We start from the raw sequence: 19,120 nt of genomic DNA on the forward strand, positions 1-19,120 counted from the left end.
GCCTGTAATCTCAGCACTTTGGAAGGCCGAGGCAGGTGGATCACCCGAGGTCAAGAGTTCAAGACCAGCCTGACCAACATGGCGAGTCTCTGTCTGCACTATAAATAAATAAATAAATAAATAAATAAATAATAATTAGCTGGGCATGGTGGCACACACCTGTAGTCCCAGTTACTTGGGAGACCTAGGCTGGAGAATCTCTTGAACCTGGTAGGCAGAGTTTGCAGTAAGCTGAGATTGTGTCACTGCACTCTGGGTGACAGAGTGAGACTCTGTCTCAAAATAAATAAAATAACATAAAATAAAAGTAGTTATGTTTTAAGTCCTTTGGGAAATCTCCAAACTGCTTTCCACAGTAGCTGAACTAATTTACATCCCACCAGCAATGTATTAACATTTCCTTTTCTCCACAACCTTGCCAACATCTATTATTTGCTGATTTTTGTTTATAGTAACCATTCCGACTGGTGTGAGATCTTACCTCATTGTGATTTTGATTTGCATTTCTCTGATGATTAGTTACGCTGAGCAAATATACTTGTTGGCCTCATGTATGTATTCTTTTGAGAAGTGTCTGTTCATGTCCTTTGCCCATTTCTCAATGGGGTTGGTTTTTATTTGTTGATTTGTTCATGTTTCTTATAGATTCTAGATATTAGACTTTTTGTAGGATGCATAGTTTGCAAATATTTTCTCCCATTCTTTAGGTTGTCTGCTTACTTTGTTGATAGTTTCTTTTGCTGTGCAGAAGCTCTTTAGTTTAAGTCGCACTTGTTTATTTTTGTTACAGTTGCTTTTGGAGACATCATCTTGAAATCTTTACCAAAGCCTATGTCTAGAAAGCTATTTCTTAGCTTTTTCTTCTAGGGCTTTTATAGTTTTAGGCCTTACATTTAAGTCTTGAGTTGATTTTTGTGTATGGTGAAAGGAAGGGGTGCAGTTTCAATCTTCTGTATATGTTTAGCCAGTTACCCTAGCACCATTTGTTGAATAGGGAGTCCTTTCCCCATTGTTTGTTAATGTTGACTTTGTTGAAGATCAGATGGTTGTACATGTGTGGCTTTATTTCTGGGTTGTCTAATCTGTTCTGTTGGTCTGTGTGTCTGTTTTTGTATGAGTACCTGGTTACTGTTGCCTTGTAGTACGGTTTGAATTTGAATAGTGTGATGCCTGTGGTTTTCTTCTTTTTTTTTAATGCCTGTGACGTGTGTGTTTTAGACTGAGAGCTCTAGTGGGAGAGTGATGAATTGAATAAAAGAGATGTCTCACCCTTTATCTCTCACTAGTCTCACTTGTCTCTCTTACTAGTCTCACTTGTCTCTCGCTAGTTTATTTTGCTATTGCTTAGATTTTCTTCTCCATCCTCATTTTGTTTTTTTTTTTTTTACAGACTCAGGTTATTATATTATGCTATTCTAATGATCAGTGAGAGGTTCTTTTCTGTTTCAATCTGTTTTACATACTACTAACATGCTGAGTTGTTTGGAAAAAATTTTAATTAGCTCCTTATTCGTATTCTAAGTGAACAAATTCTTTTGCATTTTGATTTTTTTTTCTTGGAGTCTGATATGGTTTGGCTCTGTGTCCCAACCCAAGTCTCACCTTGAATTGTAATAATCTCCACATGTCAAGGACAGGACCAGGTGGAGATAATTGAATCATGGGGGCAGTTTCCATCATGCTGTTTTCATGATAGTGAGTGAGTCTTATGAGATCTGATGGTTTCATAAGCATCTGGCATTTCCCCTGCTTGCACTCATTCTGTCTCCTGCTGCCCTGTGAAGAGATGCCTTCTGCCATAAGTGTAAGTTTTCTGAGGCCTCCCCAACCATGTGGAACCTCTTTTCTTTTCAAATTACCCAGTCTCTGGTATTTCTTCATGGCAGTGTGAGAACAGAGTAATGTAGAACCTCCTTGTAATCTCACTGTATTTGTCTGCTTTCTGTTTTCTGACTGTTCCCTGCTTTGTTTAGCTAGCATATTCACTGTTCTTTATATTTTATATCTCTTAGTTTTTTCTCTAGTACAGGGCACTTTCTGTTTTCAAATGCATGGCAGTATCTTTCATAGTTATCCATACCCATTGCAAATCTCATCTTTTCATGAAGATGTATTTTATTGGACTGTCATTGTACTATCCTCTTCTATTTCTGAACTGTTGGTTAATAAATTTTAGCAAATGATTGTTCCATAAGTGTTTTATGTATTCTTTCAATTGGCCAGCTAGATTGTTAGCTTCTAAAACAGCACTACCAATAGAAATATAAAATGAGCCAGACATACTTTTAAATTTTCTAGTAGCCACATTTAAAAAGCAAAAGAAACAGATACAATTAACATTAATAATATATTTTATTAAACTCAGTATATCTGCTAGTTTGGTGGTTAGCTGAGATTTTGACAGTTACCTACCTAAAATGCCAAGATAGAGAAGTATTCTATTACTACAAATATAGTCACACCCATCCTCTTACCCTCATGAACCCTAACTCTTGGTAACTACTACTCTCTTTTCTGTCTTTATTATGTTGTCATTTAGAGAATGTTACATAAATAGAATCGTATTTTATGTGATCTTAGGAGACTGGTTTTGTTCACTCAACATAATATCTGTGATATTTATCCAGGTTGTTGTGTGTATTGACAGTTTGTTCCTTTTTATTGCTGAGCAGCATTTCATGGTATGGACTTGCCACAGTTCATTTAGCCATGTACTTGTTGGGAGGGCATTTAGTTGTTTCTACTTTATGACTATTACAAATAAAGCTGCTCTTAACAATTATGTACAGGTTTTGTTGTAGCTATGTTTCCATTTCCCTGGGATAAATTCCCAGTAGTGAAATTACTTGATAATATGCTAACTGTATGTTTAGTTTTGTAGTATACTGCCAAACTATTTTCAGAGTGACTACCATTTTATGTCCTTACAAGCAATTTATGACAGATCCACTTTTTTTTTTTTGCATCCACACCAGCACTTGCTGTTACTACTGTTTTCTGTTTTAACTGTTTTGATAATATATGCAGGGATAACTCTTCGTGCCAATCCATAGATCCTCTTTGATCAAATGCTTCTTCATGTCTTCTGCCCATTTTCTGATTGAATGGCCAGCTTCTTTACTGTCAATTTTTGAGGGTACTTTATACATTCTAGATGAGTCCTTTATTAGATATGTGGTTTACAAATACTTTCTTCCAGTCTGTAGCTTATCTTTTCAACTCTTTAGCATGATCTTTCTCAGAGTGAAAGTTTTTATTTTTGTGAAGCCCAATTTATTAGTGTTATCTTGAATAAATCCTGCTTTTGGTGTCATATCTAAAAACTTGTAGCCAGGCTCTAGGTCCTGAATATTTTCTGCTATGTTATCCTCTACAAGTTTTATATTTTACATTTAAACTATGATTAATTATGAGTTAATTTTTATAAAAGATGTGCAGTATCTTACAGGTGGAGTTTCATGTTTTTTGGCCTGTTGATAACCAGTTGCTATGACATTATTTGCTAAAAAGGTTGTTCATCCTCCATTGCATTGCTTTTGTATCTTTCTTCAGAATAACTTGTTGATAACCATTTAGGGCTATTTCTGGGTTCTCATTTATGCTTCGTGATCTATGTGTCTGTCAACTCACCAGTGCTACACAGTCTTGAATTATTATAGCTATATAGCATGTCTTAAAGTTAGAGAGTGATTCCTCCCACTTTATTTTAGATATTTCATGTAATTGGGGTCATATATTTGCCTTTTTGTGTCTGGTTTATTTCACTTAGCATGAGGTTTCAAGATTAATCCATGTTGTAGCATGTATCAGAACTTCATTCATTTTTATGGCTGAATAATATTCTGTTGTATGGACTATATTATTAAAAGTTATAAATTTAGCCGGGCGCGGTGGCTCACGCCTGTAATCCCAGCACTTTGGGAGGCCGAGGCGGGTGGATCACGAGGTCAGGAGATCGAGACCATCCTGGCTAACACGGTGAAACCCCGTCTCTACTAAAAATGCAAAAAATTAGCCGGGCGAGGCGGCCGGCGCCTGTAGTCCCAGCTACTCGGGAGGCTGAGGCAGGAGAATGGCGTGAACCCGGGAGGCGGAGCTTGCAGTGAGCCGAGATGGCGCCACTGCACTCCAGCCTGGGCGACTAAGCGAGACTCTGTCTCAAAAAAAAAAAAAAAAAAAAAAAAAAGTTATAAATTTTTAGTAATTAAGACTGTGTAGTATGGGACTCCTTTCTTTGTGTTTCTGCTTATTCATATTCCTTTGTTCAGTTACAGCAATGGTGAGAGAACAATTTTCTTAGAAACTTTTCTTGTCTACTTGACTGTTGAGGGCACAAACATTTAGTCTATAACATTATGTGTTATATATGATATATAGCACATATATATGTGTTTATATAGTGATATATAAGCATTTAGTCTATAACATTATGTGTTATATATGATATATAGCACATATATATGTGTTTATATAGTGATATATAAGCATTTAGTCTATAACACCACTGCTGTGGTGTGGATGGCTGTAATGGGAGTTCAAGAAAAGCCATCTTTGTGGGTACTGGAAAGAGTTTCTGGATTAAGTGGTATCTAAATTGATATTCGTAGATTTAATGGAAGTTAACAAATCCAGGGTTTGAGAGGGAACCCTGTGTCATGCATAGGGAGTAACACATATAAAGGATTTTCTGTGAAGTGAGGGATGGTATTGTAGATACTTTCCTTATGGCAGTAGCTGGGAATTAGAAAAAGCTGAGGCTGGGAGTTAATTTGGGCTTTCTGAAAAGTGTTACCATTTTAGAGTTTATCCAGAATAACAAATTGCAAATAAATCTAGCAGTTTAACAATTGTTCACTTTAATTTAAATAATGAACATCGAATGATTGCATATGAAATCTAAGATTTCAAATTAAGATATTTAAAGACTCACTCTATACCTAAAACATACACAAAAGGTACTTAATTTGCTAGTATTTATAAACCTTAGCGTTCTTAGAAGACAACATGTTTCCAAGTCAGCATTTTGTATTTCAAAATTTTTATTCAGTAAAGTTTATTTACTTTATGTAAATAAAAGTTACTGCAGTTTGAAAAGCTCAGCTATGATATTTATTTTACACAAATTCACTTAAGACTGATTCTTGAGTAGCAAGCATCATTGTGGACCACTTCTCTAACAGCGGTAGTACCTTTCAGAATTTTTAGAAGGCCTGGAGGAAAAGAACACCAGTAACCGTGCAAATAGAGTATCACAAAGATGCATTCACATTTATAGGATGTCTCAACTAGTTTATCCTTCTTTTATACCATGGTCACAGTGATTTGACACATCTTTTCAAAGAACAGATTTTTATTTTTTATTTTTTATTTTATTTTTTAATTGTTAATTTTAATTGCAATATAATCTTAATCTTAACAATACACAATTCATAATAAAATAGAAACAAATTTTAGGCATTTACCCATTCTTTGATAAAAGAATTACAAATATTTTTAAAGAATAGATATGACACAAGTGACATTTTGTAAGCAATGTACTAGTAAATGATGGAGTATAGGATACCTTGAAATGATGTTGAAAGACTTTCAAATTCTCAAATCATTGAAAGTACATAAAATGTGTAAAACACAAATACAATATTAAGTAATGCATAATGCACATGATGTATTGTGAAAGTGCAAATATAATTGTGTCTATGAACCAGCACTATTCCAAACTGTTTTCTAAACAGTGTAAACTTATTTTTCATCTGTATTTCCCGCTTTGTATCTTGCTACACATGCTAAGTAACTCAAAGAACAGATTTTTGATATTTAGCTTTGTTTTTTTATTTAGCTTTTTCAGCTTTGCTACATCACTTCCTTTGCTTTTTAAGATGTTTTCTTATGTGTTTTTAAAGTATTTTTATTTGATTTTCTTATACTAGAACCTTCAAAATCTTCTGCTTTCTTGCTGAAATAACTTTAACAAATTCTTTTAAATTATAGACTATGATGTGTAGATGTTTCATTTCTTACCCACAAAAAAATCATTGTTTCCTCATTTTACTCTTCATAGAGCTTTTATAAATATCACCTCTCTCTTTCTTTCTTAAATCTACACTTCTGACTTCATAGCAAGTGATTAAGTGCATTTTGTAGTCTATATTAGTATCCTGGATCTGCCGTTTACTTATGTGTGACCTTAGTCTTGTTGCTTAACCTCACTTATCTTCAGTTTCTTTCTATGAGGACAATGAAGCCTCACTGTAGTTCTTCATAGGATCGTTAGAGAATTGTTTAAACAATGGAGATCAACTGTTTTTACTTATTATATGCTTTAGTTGCTAATAAACAACTCACTACAAGCAAATAAATATTTTCGTAATCTTGGGATGATATTTTCATTCGGCAGTTAGCCTCTTTAACATGAATGTATTAAAAGTTAACAATAAAGGTTATAAAAACATCTCACTGTAGAAAGCATAGGCCCATTACAACATCTGTAGTAAATATTTTTACTGCTTCCGGCAATGAAATCAGAGAGCTAAATGATACATAGAAAGGGGCATTGTGTTTTTGGCTGTTAAAGATGTATACTCAGGCTTCATGTAACAGAGCCTGATTGTTAGAATTACATATATTAATTGTTAATTCCTTTCAAAGCAGGCTCCCCCAGTTACCCCTGCAATGAACCCATCTCTGCTATTTACATATGTAATTATTTGGTTATACCAGACTCTGCTAAAGCAGTTACAACTGGTTTAGGAGATTCATCTAAAAAAATTCTTCAATACTCTACAATTCAGGTGTATACCCTTTATTCTACAAATTTATACAGAGGCCCATAGGCATAAACCTCATTATCTGCTTCTATTGGTTCAATCAGTAAGTGTCTATATTATTGATTTTCCAACCTTTTGTTTTTATATGGTTTATTTCTCGAGAACCTTTTCTGAGTTACCAATCACTAGTGTTAAAGATTCACAGTAGTGACAGACTCAAGTCAGTTGGGCTCATAATAATAAACAAAAAGGAGTTTTATAGTAAGGCAATGATATGGTAAAAAAGTGATGTTTGAGTTGGTTTCAGTAAATGTCCGAGTATTATCTAATAGAGTGCATGATCCACAATACATTTGATTTTTCTGGAAACATAAGACAAGCTTGCTGAGTTTCATGATACTTCAGAGGTGTTTGATCGGTGACTACCCTTTTTTTTTTTTTTTTTTTTTTAATAGCTGGAAGCTGGGGTGGTTAGAGAACTGATAAGTGCTAACCTTAACTAAATGCTAACTGTATGTCTCCCATTGTGCCTAAGTACTTAATTATCTCATTTAATGCTCCCAACAATTCTATTAGACAGGAACTTTTTTTTTAGGTTTGTAGGTACATGTGAAAGTTTGTTACATAGGTAAACTCATGTCATGGGGGTTTGCTGTACAGATTATTTCATCACTCAGGTATGTATTAAGCCCAGTACCCAATAGTTACCTTTTTTGCTTCTCTCCCTCCATCCACCTTCAAATAGACCCCAGTGTCTGTTGTTTCCTTCTTTATGTTAGTAAGTTCTCATTATTTAGCTCCCACTTACAAGTGAGAATGTGCGGTATTTGGTTTTCTGTTCCTGCATTAGTTTGCTAAGGATAATTAGCCTCCAGCTCCATCCATATCCCCACAAGAGACATGGTATCATTCCTTTTTATGGCTGCACAGTATTCCATCTTGTATATGTATCACATTTTCTTTATCCAATCTGTCATTGATGAGCATTTAGGTTGATTCCATGCCATTACTATTGTGAATAGTGCTGCAGTGAACATTTACATGCATGTGTTTACATGGTAAAATAATTTGTATTCCTCTGGATATATACCCAGTAATGGGATTGCTGGGTCGAAAAGTAGTTTTGCGTTTAGCTGTTTGAGGAATTGCCATACTGCTTTCCACAATGGTAGAACTAATTTACACTCCCACCAACAGCATGTAAGTGTTCCCTTTTCTTTGCAACTTCACCAGCACCTGTTATTTTTGACTTTTTAATAATAACCATTCTGACTGGTATGAGATGGTATCTCATTGTGGTTTTGACTTGCATTTCTCTAATGATCAGTTTTATTGAGCTTTTTATTCATAAGCTTGTTGGCCACAGTTATGTCTTCTTTTGAAAAGTGTCTGTTCATGTCCTTTGCCCATTTTTTATTGGGGTTGTTTTTCTCTTGTAAATTTAAGTTCCTTATAGATTCTGGATATTAGACCTTTGTCAGATGCATAGTTTGAAAATATTTTCTCATATTCTTTAGGTTGTCTCTTTACTCCATTGATAGTTTCTTTTGCTATGCAGAAGTTCTTAAGTTTAATTAGATCTCACCTGTCAACTTTTGCTTTTGTTGCTATTGCTTTTGGTGTCTTTTAGACAGGAACTTATATTCGCCTTTTGTAGATGAAGTAGCTGCGGCTTAGAGAAATGGTTTCATAGGCTGAGTGTTGTGACTCACACTTGTAATCCCAGCACTTTGGGAGACAGAGATGAGATGATCACTTGAGGCAAGGAGTTTGAGACTAGCCTGTTTAACATAGTGAGATCTTATCTCTTAAAAAAGAAAAAGGAAAGAAATGCCATCATTAAAGACACACAGCTAGTGAGTGGTAGAGTTAGAATCTGAATCCAGAAAGTTTGAATTCAGAGCCAATCTCTTAATCACTATTGTAGCTATTTTCATTAGTAAACCTGAAATAGTAGAAGGAGTTGAAGTTGTTTTGTATGAAAAGTGAAACTAGCCTTTAACTAGAGAGAATATCTAGGTCAGTCAAAGGGCAGAATTTCAGAGGGGCTAGTTGCTTATACCTTTTGTCTCTGTTATACTGAAAAACGTATGCATAATGTAATATTTCAAAATTTGAGACAAATGTTTCCAAAAATTGTTAATCTTAGAAGACTTTAAAGATATTCTTTTTTTTAATAAATTTAAAACATTCTGGTAGGTTTATCTGTATTTATGGGGTACGTGAGATGGTTTTATACATGCAATGTGAAATAAACATGTCATGAAGAATGGGGTATCCATCCACTCATGCTTTTATCCATTGAGTTGCTAACAATCCAATTATACTCTTTATGTTATTTTGAAATGTACAGTTATTATTGACTATAGTCACTTGTTATGCTATAAAATAGTAGATGTTATTGATTCTTTCTAACTATATTTTTGGTACCCATTAACCAACCCCACTTACCCACTACACTTTCCCACCTCTGATATCCATCCTTCTACTCTCTGTGTCCTTGAGTTGAGTTTTAGATCTGACAAATAAGTGAGAGCATGCCATGTTTGTCTTTCTGTGCCTGGCTTATTTCATTTAACAAAATAATCTCCACCTCCATCCTTGTTGTTGCAAATGATGGGATCTCATTCTTTTTTATGGCTGAATAGTCCTCCATTGTGTATGTGTACTACATTTTCTTCATCCGTTCATTTGTTGTTAGACACTTAGATTGCTTCCAAATCTTAGCCATTGTAAACAGTGCTGCAACAAACATAGGAGTGCAGATATCTCTTCGATATTCTGATTTCCTTTCTTTTGGGTGTGTGCTCAGCAGTAGGATTGCTGGATCCTATGGTAGCTCAATTTTTAGTTTTTTGAGGAATGTCCAAACTGTTATCCACAGTGGTTGTACTAATTTACATTCCCACTCATAGTGTACAAGTGTTCCCTTTTCTTCACATTTTTTGCCAGTGTTTATTATGCCTGTCTTTTGAATATAAGACATTTTTAACTGGGGTGGGATGATATCTCATTGTAGTTTTGATTTGAATTTCCCTGATGATCAGTGATATTGAGCATCTTTCATATGCCCATTTGCCATTTGTATATCTTCTTTTGAGAAATTGCTATTTAAATCTTTTGCTCATGTTTTGTTCGGATTATTAGATATTTTCCTATAGAGCTGCTTGAGCTCCATATGTATTCTGGTTATTAATTTGTTGTCAGATGGGTAGTTTGTAAATATTTTCTCCCATTCTCTCAGTTGTCTCTTCACTTTTTTGATTGTTTCCTTTGCTGCACAGAAGTTTTTTAAATTGATGTGATTCCATTTGTTCATGTTTGCTTTGGTTACCTGTGGTTGTGGGGTATTGCTGGAGAAATTTTTGCTCAGACCAGTGTCCTGGAAATTTTCCTCAATGTGTTTTTATAGTAGTTTCATGGTTTAAGGTCTGAGATTTAAGTCTTTTTTTTTTTTTTTGAGACGGAGTCTCGCTCTGTCACCCAGGCTGGACCGCAGTGGCCGGATCTCAGCTCACTGCAAGCTCCGCCTCCCGGGTTCACGCCATTCTCCTGCCTCAGCCTCCCGAGTAGCTGGGACTACAGGCGCCCGCCACCTCGCCCGGCTAGTTTTTTGTATTTCTTAATAGAGACGGGGTTTCACCGTGTTAGCCAGGATGGTCTCGATCTCCTGACCTCGTGATCCGCCCGTCTCGGCCTCCCAAAGTGCTGGGATTACAGGCTTGAGCCACCGCGCCCGGCCAAGATTTAAGTCTTTAATCCAGTTTGATTTGATTTTTGTATATCATGAGAGATAGGGGTTTAGTTTCATTCTTCTGCATACAGATATCCAGTTTTCTCAGCATCATTTATTGAAGAGATTGTCTTTTCCCTAGTGTATGTTCTAGGAACCTTTGTGAAAAATGAGTTCACTGTAGGCATGCAGATTTGTTTCTGAGTTCTCTATTCTGTTACATTGGTCTCTGTGTCTGTTTTTATGCCAGTACCATGCTGTTTTGGTTACTATAGCTCTGTAATATAATTTGAAGTCAGGTAATGTGATTTCTCCAGTTTTGTTCTTTTTGCTTAGGGTAGCTTTGGCTATTCTAGGTCTTTTGTGATTGCATATAAATTTGAGCATTGTTTTATCTATTTCTCTGAAGGATGTCATTGGTATTTTGATAGGGATTGCATTGAATCTATAGATTGCTTTGGATAGTGTGGATATTTTAACAGTATCGATTCTTTCAATTCATGAACATGGAATATTTTTCTATTTTTGGGTGTCCTCTTCAATTTATTTCATCAGTGTTTTATAGTTTTCATTATAGATATCTTTCACTTCTTGGAGTACATTAACTCCTAGGTATTTAATTTTATGTGTGGCTGTTGTAAATGGGATTACTTTTTAAATTTCTTTTTCACACTGTTCACTGTTGGCATATAGGAGTGCTATTGATTTTTGTATGTTGATTTTGTATCCTGTAACTTTACTGAATTTGTTTATTATTCTAATAGTTTTCTTGTGAAATCTTTAGGTTTCTTCAGGTATAAGATTATATCATCTGCAAACAAGGATAATTTGACTTCTTCCTTTCCCATTTGGATACCTTTTCTAGCTTTCTCTTGTATAATTATGCTAACTGGGACTTCCAGGACTATGTTGAATAACAGTGGTAACAGTGGGTATCCTTATTGTGTTTCAGATCTTAGAGAAAAGGCTTTCAGTTTTTCCCCATTCAGTATGATACTAGCTGTGGGTTTGTAGTATATGCTTTTTGTTATGTTGAGGTATGTTCCCTCTGTCCTTAGTTTTTTGAGAGTTTTTATCATGAAGGGATGTTGAATCTTATCAAATACTTCTTTAGCATCAATTGAAATGGTCTTGTGGTTTTTCTTCATTCTGTTGAATGAATCAGATTGATTGATTTGTATATCAATCAGATATACAAATCAATGTATCAGATTGATTGATTTGTATATGTTGAACCATCCTTGCATCCCAGGGATAAATCCCACTTGATCATGATGAATTATCTTTCTAATGTATTGTTGAATTTGGTTTGCCAGGTTTTTGTTGAGGATTTTTGCATCAATATTCATCAGAGGTATTGGACTGTAGTTTTGTTTTGTTTTGTTTTGTTTTGTTTTGTTTTGTTTTCTTTTCTTTTCTTTTCTTTCTTTCTTTCTTCCTTTCTTCCTTTCTTTTTTTTGATGTGTCTGTGACAGCTTTTGATATCAGGGTAATACTGGCCTTGTAGAATGAGTTTGGAAGTATTCTTTCCTCCTCTATTTGGAAGTATGCCCTTCTCTATTTTTCAGAATAGTTTGAGTAGGATTAATATTAGTTCTTTAAATATTTGGTTAGAATTCAGCAGTGAAGCTATCATTTCCTGGGCTTTTCTTTACTGGGAGACTTTTATTACAGCTTCAGTCTTGTAACTTGTTATTAGTCTGTTTGGGTTTTGGGTTTCTTCCTGGTTCAATCTTGGTAGTTGTATGTGTGTAGCAATTCATCCATTTCTTCTAGGTTTTCCAATTAATTTGTTGCTCACGGTAGCCGCTAATGATCCTTTGAATTTTTGTAGTATCAGTTGTAATGTCTCTTTTTTTTATTTCTGATTTTATTTATTTGGATCCTCTCTCTTAGTCTGGCTAAAGATTTGTCAATTTTGTTTAGCTTTCCAAAAAGTAAACTTTTTGTTTCATTGATCTTTTGTATTGTTTTCTTCATTTCAATTTTATTTATTTGTGCTCTGATCTTAATTATTTCTTTTCTTCTACTAATTTTGGATTTGGTGTGCTCTTGATCATTTAGTTCTTTAAGATGCAGCATTTCATTGTCTATTTGATATTTTGCCTCTTTTTTGATATTGGCACTTTACACATCCCTCTTAGTACTGCTTTTACTGTATCCCATAGGTTTTGGTATGTTGTATTTCTATTATTATGTTTCAAGAAAATTTTCAATTTCCTTCTTAATTTCTTCATTGACCCACTTGTCATTCAGGAGCATATTGTTTAATTTCCATGTATTTGTATAGTTTCCAAAATTTCTCTTGGTATTTCTAGTTTTATTCCGTTGTTGTCAGAGAAGATGCTTTATATTATTTCATTTTTTTGGAATGTCTCAAGATTTGTTTTGTGACTTAACATATGGTCTGTCTTTTCAGTTGATCCATGTGCTGAGGAAAAGAATGTGTATTCTGAAACTGCTGGATGAAATGTTCTGTAAATATCTATTAGCTCAATTTGGTCTGTAGTGCAGATTAATTCTGATGCTTCTTTGTTTATTTTCTTTCTGGAAGATGTGTCCAATGCTGAAAGTGAGGTTTTGAAGTCTCCAGATATTATGATATTGGAGCCTATATCTGTCTTTAGCTGTAATAATATTACCTTTATATATCTGGGTGCTCCAGTGTTGGATACGTATATATTGAAATTGTTATATCCTCTTGCTTATTGACACCCTTATCTTTATATAGTGACCTTCTTTATTTCTTTTTGTAGTTTTTGTCTTGAAATCTCTTTTGTCTGATATAAGTACAGTGACTTCTGCTTTTTTTTTGGTTTTCTTTGGCATGGAATATCTTTTTCCATCTGTTTATTTTCAGTCTTTGTGTGTCTTTATAGGTGAAGTGTGTTTCTTTTAGGCAACAGACCATAGGTCTTCTTTTTTCATCCATTTAGTTAATCTGTGTCTTCTGATTGGAGAGTTTAGTCTATTTACATTCAATGTTAACTATTAAGTAAGGACATCCTTTTGCCGTTTTGTTTTTGGTTTTCTGGTTGTTTTGTGGTCTTCTTTCTTGCATTTCTGTCTTCCTCTAGTGAAGATGATTTTCTCTGGTGGTTTAGTTTCTTGATTTTTATTTTTTGTGTGTCCATTGTATATTTTTTGGTTTGAGGTTACCATGAGCCTTGCAAATACTATCTTATCACTCATTATTTTAACCTGATAACATAACACTATTTGCATAAGCAAACAAACAAGCAAAAAGGAAACTAGTAAAAACTTGCCTTTGTTGTTTCTGTTTATGTCTTATTATACTGCCTATGTCTTGAAAAGTTGTTTTAGTTATTATTTTTGTTTGGTTCATCGTTTAGTCTTTCTAGTTAGGATAAGAGTAGTTTGCAAACCACAGTAACAATGTTATAATATTCTGTGTTTTTCTGTGTATTTATATTACCAGTAAGTTTTGTATTTTCAGGTGATCATTTATTGCTCATTAATGCCCTTTTCTTTCTGATTGAAGTACCCCCCTTTAGCATTTCTTGTAGGACAGGTCGGGTGTTGATGAAATACCTTAGCTTTTATTTGTTTGGGAAAGTCTTTATTTCCTCTTCATAGTCAAAGGATGTTTTCACTGGATATACTGTTCTAGGGTAAAAGGTTTTTTCCCTCAGCAATTTAAATATGCCATGTCACTGTCTTCTGGCATATAAGGTTTTCACTGAAAAGTCTGCTGCCTGATGTATTGGAGCTCCTTTGTATGTTCTTGTTTCTTTTCTCTTGCAGCTTTTAGGATTCTTACTTTATTCTTGACCTTTGGACGTTTGATTATTAAACGTCTTGAGGTAGTCTTCTTTGGGTTAAATCTGCTTGGTATTCTATAACCTTCTTGTACTTGGATATTTTCTCTAGGTTTGGGTAGTTCTCTGTTATTTGAAGGTTTACTCAAACTTTCTATCCCTATCTGTTTCTCTGCCTCCTTTTTAAGGCCAATACCTCTTAGATTTGCCCTTTTGAGGCTATTCTCTAGATTGTGTAGGCACGTGTCATTGATTTTTACTCTTTTTTCTCCTCTGTGTGTTTTAAAATAGCCTTTCTTCAAGCTCATTAATTCTTTCCTCTGCTTGATCCAGTCAGCTCTTAAAGGACTTGATGCATTCTTAAGTATGCCAATTGCATTTTTGAGTTGCAGAATTTGTGCTTGATTTTTAAAAATTATTTAAATATCTTTGTTAAATTTATCTGATAGAATTCTGAATCCCTTCTCTGTGTTATCTTGAATTTCTTTGAGTTTCCTCAACACAGCTGTTTTGAATTCTCTGTGTGAAAGGTCACATATCTTTGTTTTTCCAGGATTGATTCTTGGTGCCTTATTTAGTTCATTTGGTGAGGTAATGTTTTTCTGGATGGTGTTCATGCTAGTCGATGTTCCTCGGTGCCTGGGCATTGAAGAGTTAGGTATTTATTGTACTCTTCATTGCCTGAGCTTATTTGTAGCCATCCTTCTTGGGAAGGCTTTCCAGTGACACTGCAGTTCTTGCAGACTTGTAGAGGTACCACCTTGATGGCCTTGGGCAAGATCTGGGGTAATTCTCTATATTACCAGGCAGAGTCTCTTGTTTTCTTCCCTTACTTTCTCCCAAGCACACAGAGTCTCTTTTTCTTTCTGTTCTGAGACACCTAAAGCTGGGGGTGGTGTGACACAAGCACTCCTATGACCGCCACCACCACCATGAGGTGCTGGGTCACACCTGAAGCAAGCACAGTGCTGGGTCTTGCCCAAGGCCTGCCTTAATCACTCCTCGGCTATAGCTGTGTTCACTGAAGGCCCTAGGGCTCTACAGTTAGCAAGTAGCAAAGCCAGCTGGGCCTGTGTCCTTCTCTTCAGGGTGACAAAGTCCCCCTGGCCACCAGCGGGTCCAGAGATACCATATAGGAGTCAGGGACTAGAGTCAAAAACCTTAGAAATCTACCTGGCATTCTGTTGTATTGCGGCTGAGCTGGCACTCAAACCACAAGACACAGTCCTTCCCCTTTTCCGCTTTTCCACTTTCCCCTTTCCAAAGGCTGAGAAACCTCACCCCGTAGCCACCGCCATTCCTGGCCATGAGGAGTACTGCCAAAGTACCACCGACATTCCCTTACGGACCAAGGGCTCTTATATCAGCTTGTGGTGAATGCTGTCTGGCTTGGACTCACCCGTCAGGTCAGTGAGCTCCCCTTTGGCCCAGGGCAGGTCTAGAAATGCTGTCCAAGAGTCAAGTCCTAGAATTGGGGACCCCAAGAGCCCACTTGGTGCTCTACCCTACTGTGGTGGTGTTGGTACCTAAGATGCAAGACAAAGTGCCCTTTACTCTTCCTTCTGTTTTTATCAAGCGGAAGGAGTTTTGCCCCATAGCCACCACCGCTGGTAATGTGCATACTCTCACCTGAAGCCAACAGGTCTCAGAAACTCACCAAGGCCCTCAACATAGTACCGTGGTATCACTGCTGGTTATTCAGGACCCAAGGTCTCTTCAGTTAGCAGATGATGAATGCTACCAGGACTGGGTCCTTTCCTTCAAGGCAGTGGGTTTCCTTCTGGCCTAGGGCATATCTAGAAATGTCGTCCCAGAGCTAGAGCTCAGAACAAGGGCCTCATGACCTCACGGTGCCCTATCCTTCTGTGGCAGAACTGGTAAACAAGATGCAAGACAAACTTCTCCCCACTCTTCCCTCTCCTCTTCTCAAGTGAGAGGAAGGGGTTTCTTTTGTATCCACAAGCTGTTCAATCTGGGGTTGGGGGAGGGGTGATGCCAGCATTCCCTTAGCTGCCCCAGCTGGTATCTCAGTGTGTACCATGCTACTTTAGTCCACTGTGTTTGGGCCTAGTTCAGCACTAGGACTCACCTATGAGGTGCAGTCCTTATGGCCTAGACTGCCTTTCAAGTTTTTACTTAGACACCAAGAGTACTCTGGCCTTTGGTACTGAGGTTTGTGGGCACTCAAGTTTTTACCGCTGGTATCAGTGATTCCCCTCTGGCTAGGGCTGGTTGAGATGCCTTCTTGTGGGTGGACATCAGCTTAGTTTGGTCAGATTTTCTTTTTGCTATAACAAGGTGGCACTGGATTCAGTGCCTCACAATTGCTCTGTTCTCCCTTCACCAGCACTCAGAGATGCTCCTGGCACCAAGCCATGCTGCTGGGGTCAGGGAGGGGTGGTGTCAGAGACTCAGAACTGTTTTTCTATCTTTTCAGTGTCTCTTTCAGTGACATGAGGTTAAAACCAGGTACTGTGAGTACTCACCTGATTTTGAGCTCTTATGAAGGTGCTTTTTTCTGTGTACTTGTTGGTTAACTTAGTGTGCTTGTGGTAGGGGTAGGGGGACAATCTGTGGAGTTTTCTGTTCTGCCATTTTACCTCACCTCCCTCCTAAAAAATATTCTTAAATGAGATTGTAATGTTTGTATGAACTTGCATGAAGACAGACTTCTTGTGTTTGGATCCTGTGTCTCTTACCAATTTTGTAACATTCTTCAACGTACTTATAACTCTGTGCCTATGATTCCTTATCTGTAAAATGAAGATAATAATAGTATCATAATAGATGTAAAACATTTAAAACAGTACTAAATGCCATGTAAGTTTAGGTGGTGGTATTATTACTGTTTATCCTGTTTACCTCATATTCTGTGGTCATCTGTCAGTATTTGTGAATACCTTTCAGTGACAGGAAATTAATTCTACTTCTTGATCCTAATTCTACTCCCTGTCTGTTCCTAATCTTGTTTTTCCTTTGCTTCCTCTTTTCTCATCTACTCATATTTTATGTCTTCCTTCGTGCTTTATATAACTTTTAGCCACCTTCAGTGTTTTTGGAATAAAGTAGTGTATGCATACATACATATACATCTTTGTTCCTAGAATTTACCACTTTTAGTGCATGGTTTTTATCTTGGACATTCATACATTCTAGTTCCCAGAACAGTAACTTCTAGACTTTAATAAATTATTTATTGAATGAATGAAGGAATCAATGACTTCAAATTTGTGAGGCGTTGTATATGATTATTATTTTATTCCTAAATCTTATTCTTTAGACCAAAAGGATATCCAGTTTGACAGTGTTCTTTTTTAAGAATGATGCTTATAACTGAATATAATAGTTCCTATGGGATTCCATCAGCAGAGAGTAAAAGAGTATTATTATATCATTTTATTCTATGTGTATTTGTCTGCTACTGTACTTAAAATACCAAATAGGAGGGGCAGTATGACTTTGGACTCACTTGCCATAATGCTGAAGTCAAATGTGTTGCTGTTAAATCAGCTTTCTTTTACCCAATTCACATTTGTGCTTTAAAAAAAAGTTTTACAAGACCTTGCATATTTCTGTTCAACTTATTTTTTAACATTCATTCCATTATTTCACTATTTATTATAAGTTGTATCAGTTTCATATTTCTTCATCTTCTATATATGGAGTTTATGCCCCAGTTACATCTCCTTATCTGTAAGACTAGTAATACCAAAAAAGAAAATGAATTTCATGTCTTAAAATTTATCATTAGTAAATTCTATATTTTCTGTTGATTATCACTTTTAAAGGCCAAACCCTCTTTTTAGGAATTTTTCCTGAATCCCACCCAGGAATCACATGCTGTAGTTTGCTCTATTTTACTAGATTTGAAAGCAGTCTTTTCCATTTATGTGGAAATTAGATTTCTGTTCCCTAGTTTCAATGCTTACAACACCTTTCACTTACCTGTAGCTCTTATACTTTTGATCAAAATTAATTTTATACCAGAAGCCAGGAAATTTTTTAGAGTAGTAGTTTTGAATTCTTGTTGTTTCATTCTACTGTTATCAGTAGCCTCCCATGTTAACACCATTGTTTCTTTCTGTTTACTTTCAGCTGGTTGGTGGAGAATTTGACTTGGAGATGAACTTTATTATCCAGGATGCTGAGAGTATAACATGCATGACAGAGCTTTTGGAGCACTGTGATGTAACATGTCAAGCAGAAATATGGAGCATGTTTACAGCCATTCTACGAAAAAGTGTTCGGAATTTACAGACTAGCACAGAAGTTGGGCTAATTGAACAAGTATTGCTGAAAATGAGTGCAGTAGATGACATGATAGCAGGTATGGGGTTGTCTGACAGGAAAGTATAACTTAAATGTTTATAAAGTTTCACATACTTCCCTTTATATTCCATAGGTAATGTAGACTTGTTGACACTACTTTGATTTAAAATAAATGGAAATGTATGGAAATTTTACTTTTTATATTAATGGAAAACGTGAAGAGTGGAAGAAGAAAAACATAATTACTGTAGTAGACAAACATAATTACTGATGTTGTTTTCTAAATTTTAGAAAATCTCAGTACCATGGAGTGCTATGAAATCTATCAGAAAAATAAACAGTATCTTTTTGTGTAGTATTTCATTAAGCTTTTACATAATTAAAATACCACAATAGGTATTACAGTTCTGTATAATGAGCATTTTACCAAATTCTCCTAGTTCTGTGCCCCTCAATCTGCATTAATGCAACTATGACAGGAGGTACTAAAAGTCTTAGATAAGCATGTTGTATCTTTTGGACATGTCCATTTTGGAAGAAACTTGTATTAAAATAAACTAATAGATTATGGGCTA

The 19,120-nt window shown here is 35.8% G+C and overlaps 1 protein-coding gene across 2 annotated transcripts in view; it reads left to right on the forward strand.

The window, feature by feature from the left end:
* NBEA (neurobeachin) overlaps positions 1 to 19,120 on the forward strand; it is a 752,078-nt gene that overhangs the window by 82,509 nt on the left and 650,449 nt on the right. For both annotated transcript variants that reach the window (XM_025364271.1, XM_025364273.1), the window contains exon 2: positions 18,372 to 18,603. In XM_025364271.1, coding sequence (XP_025220056.1) covers positions 18,372 to 18,603 — 232 coding nt within the window. The remainder of the gene's footprint in view (positions 1 to 18,371; positions 18,604 to 19,120) is intronic.

The sequence above is a fragment of the Theropithecus gelada genome, chromosome 17 (genome assembly GCF_003255815.1).
Source record: "Theropithecus gelada isolate Dixy chromosome 17, Tgel_1.0, whole genome shotgun sequence".
Classification (NCBI taxonomy): Eukaryota; Metazoa; Chordata; class Mammalia; order Primates; family Cercopithecidae; genus Theropithecus; species Theropithecus gelada.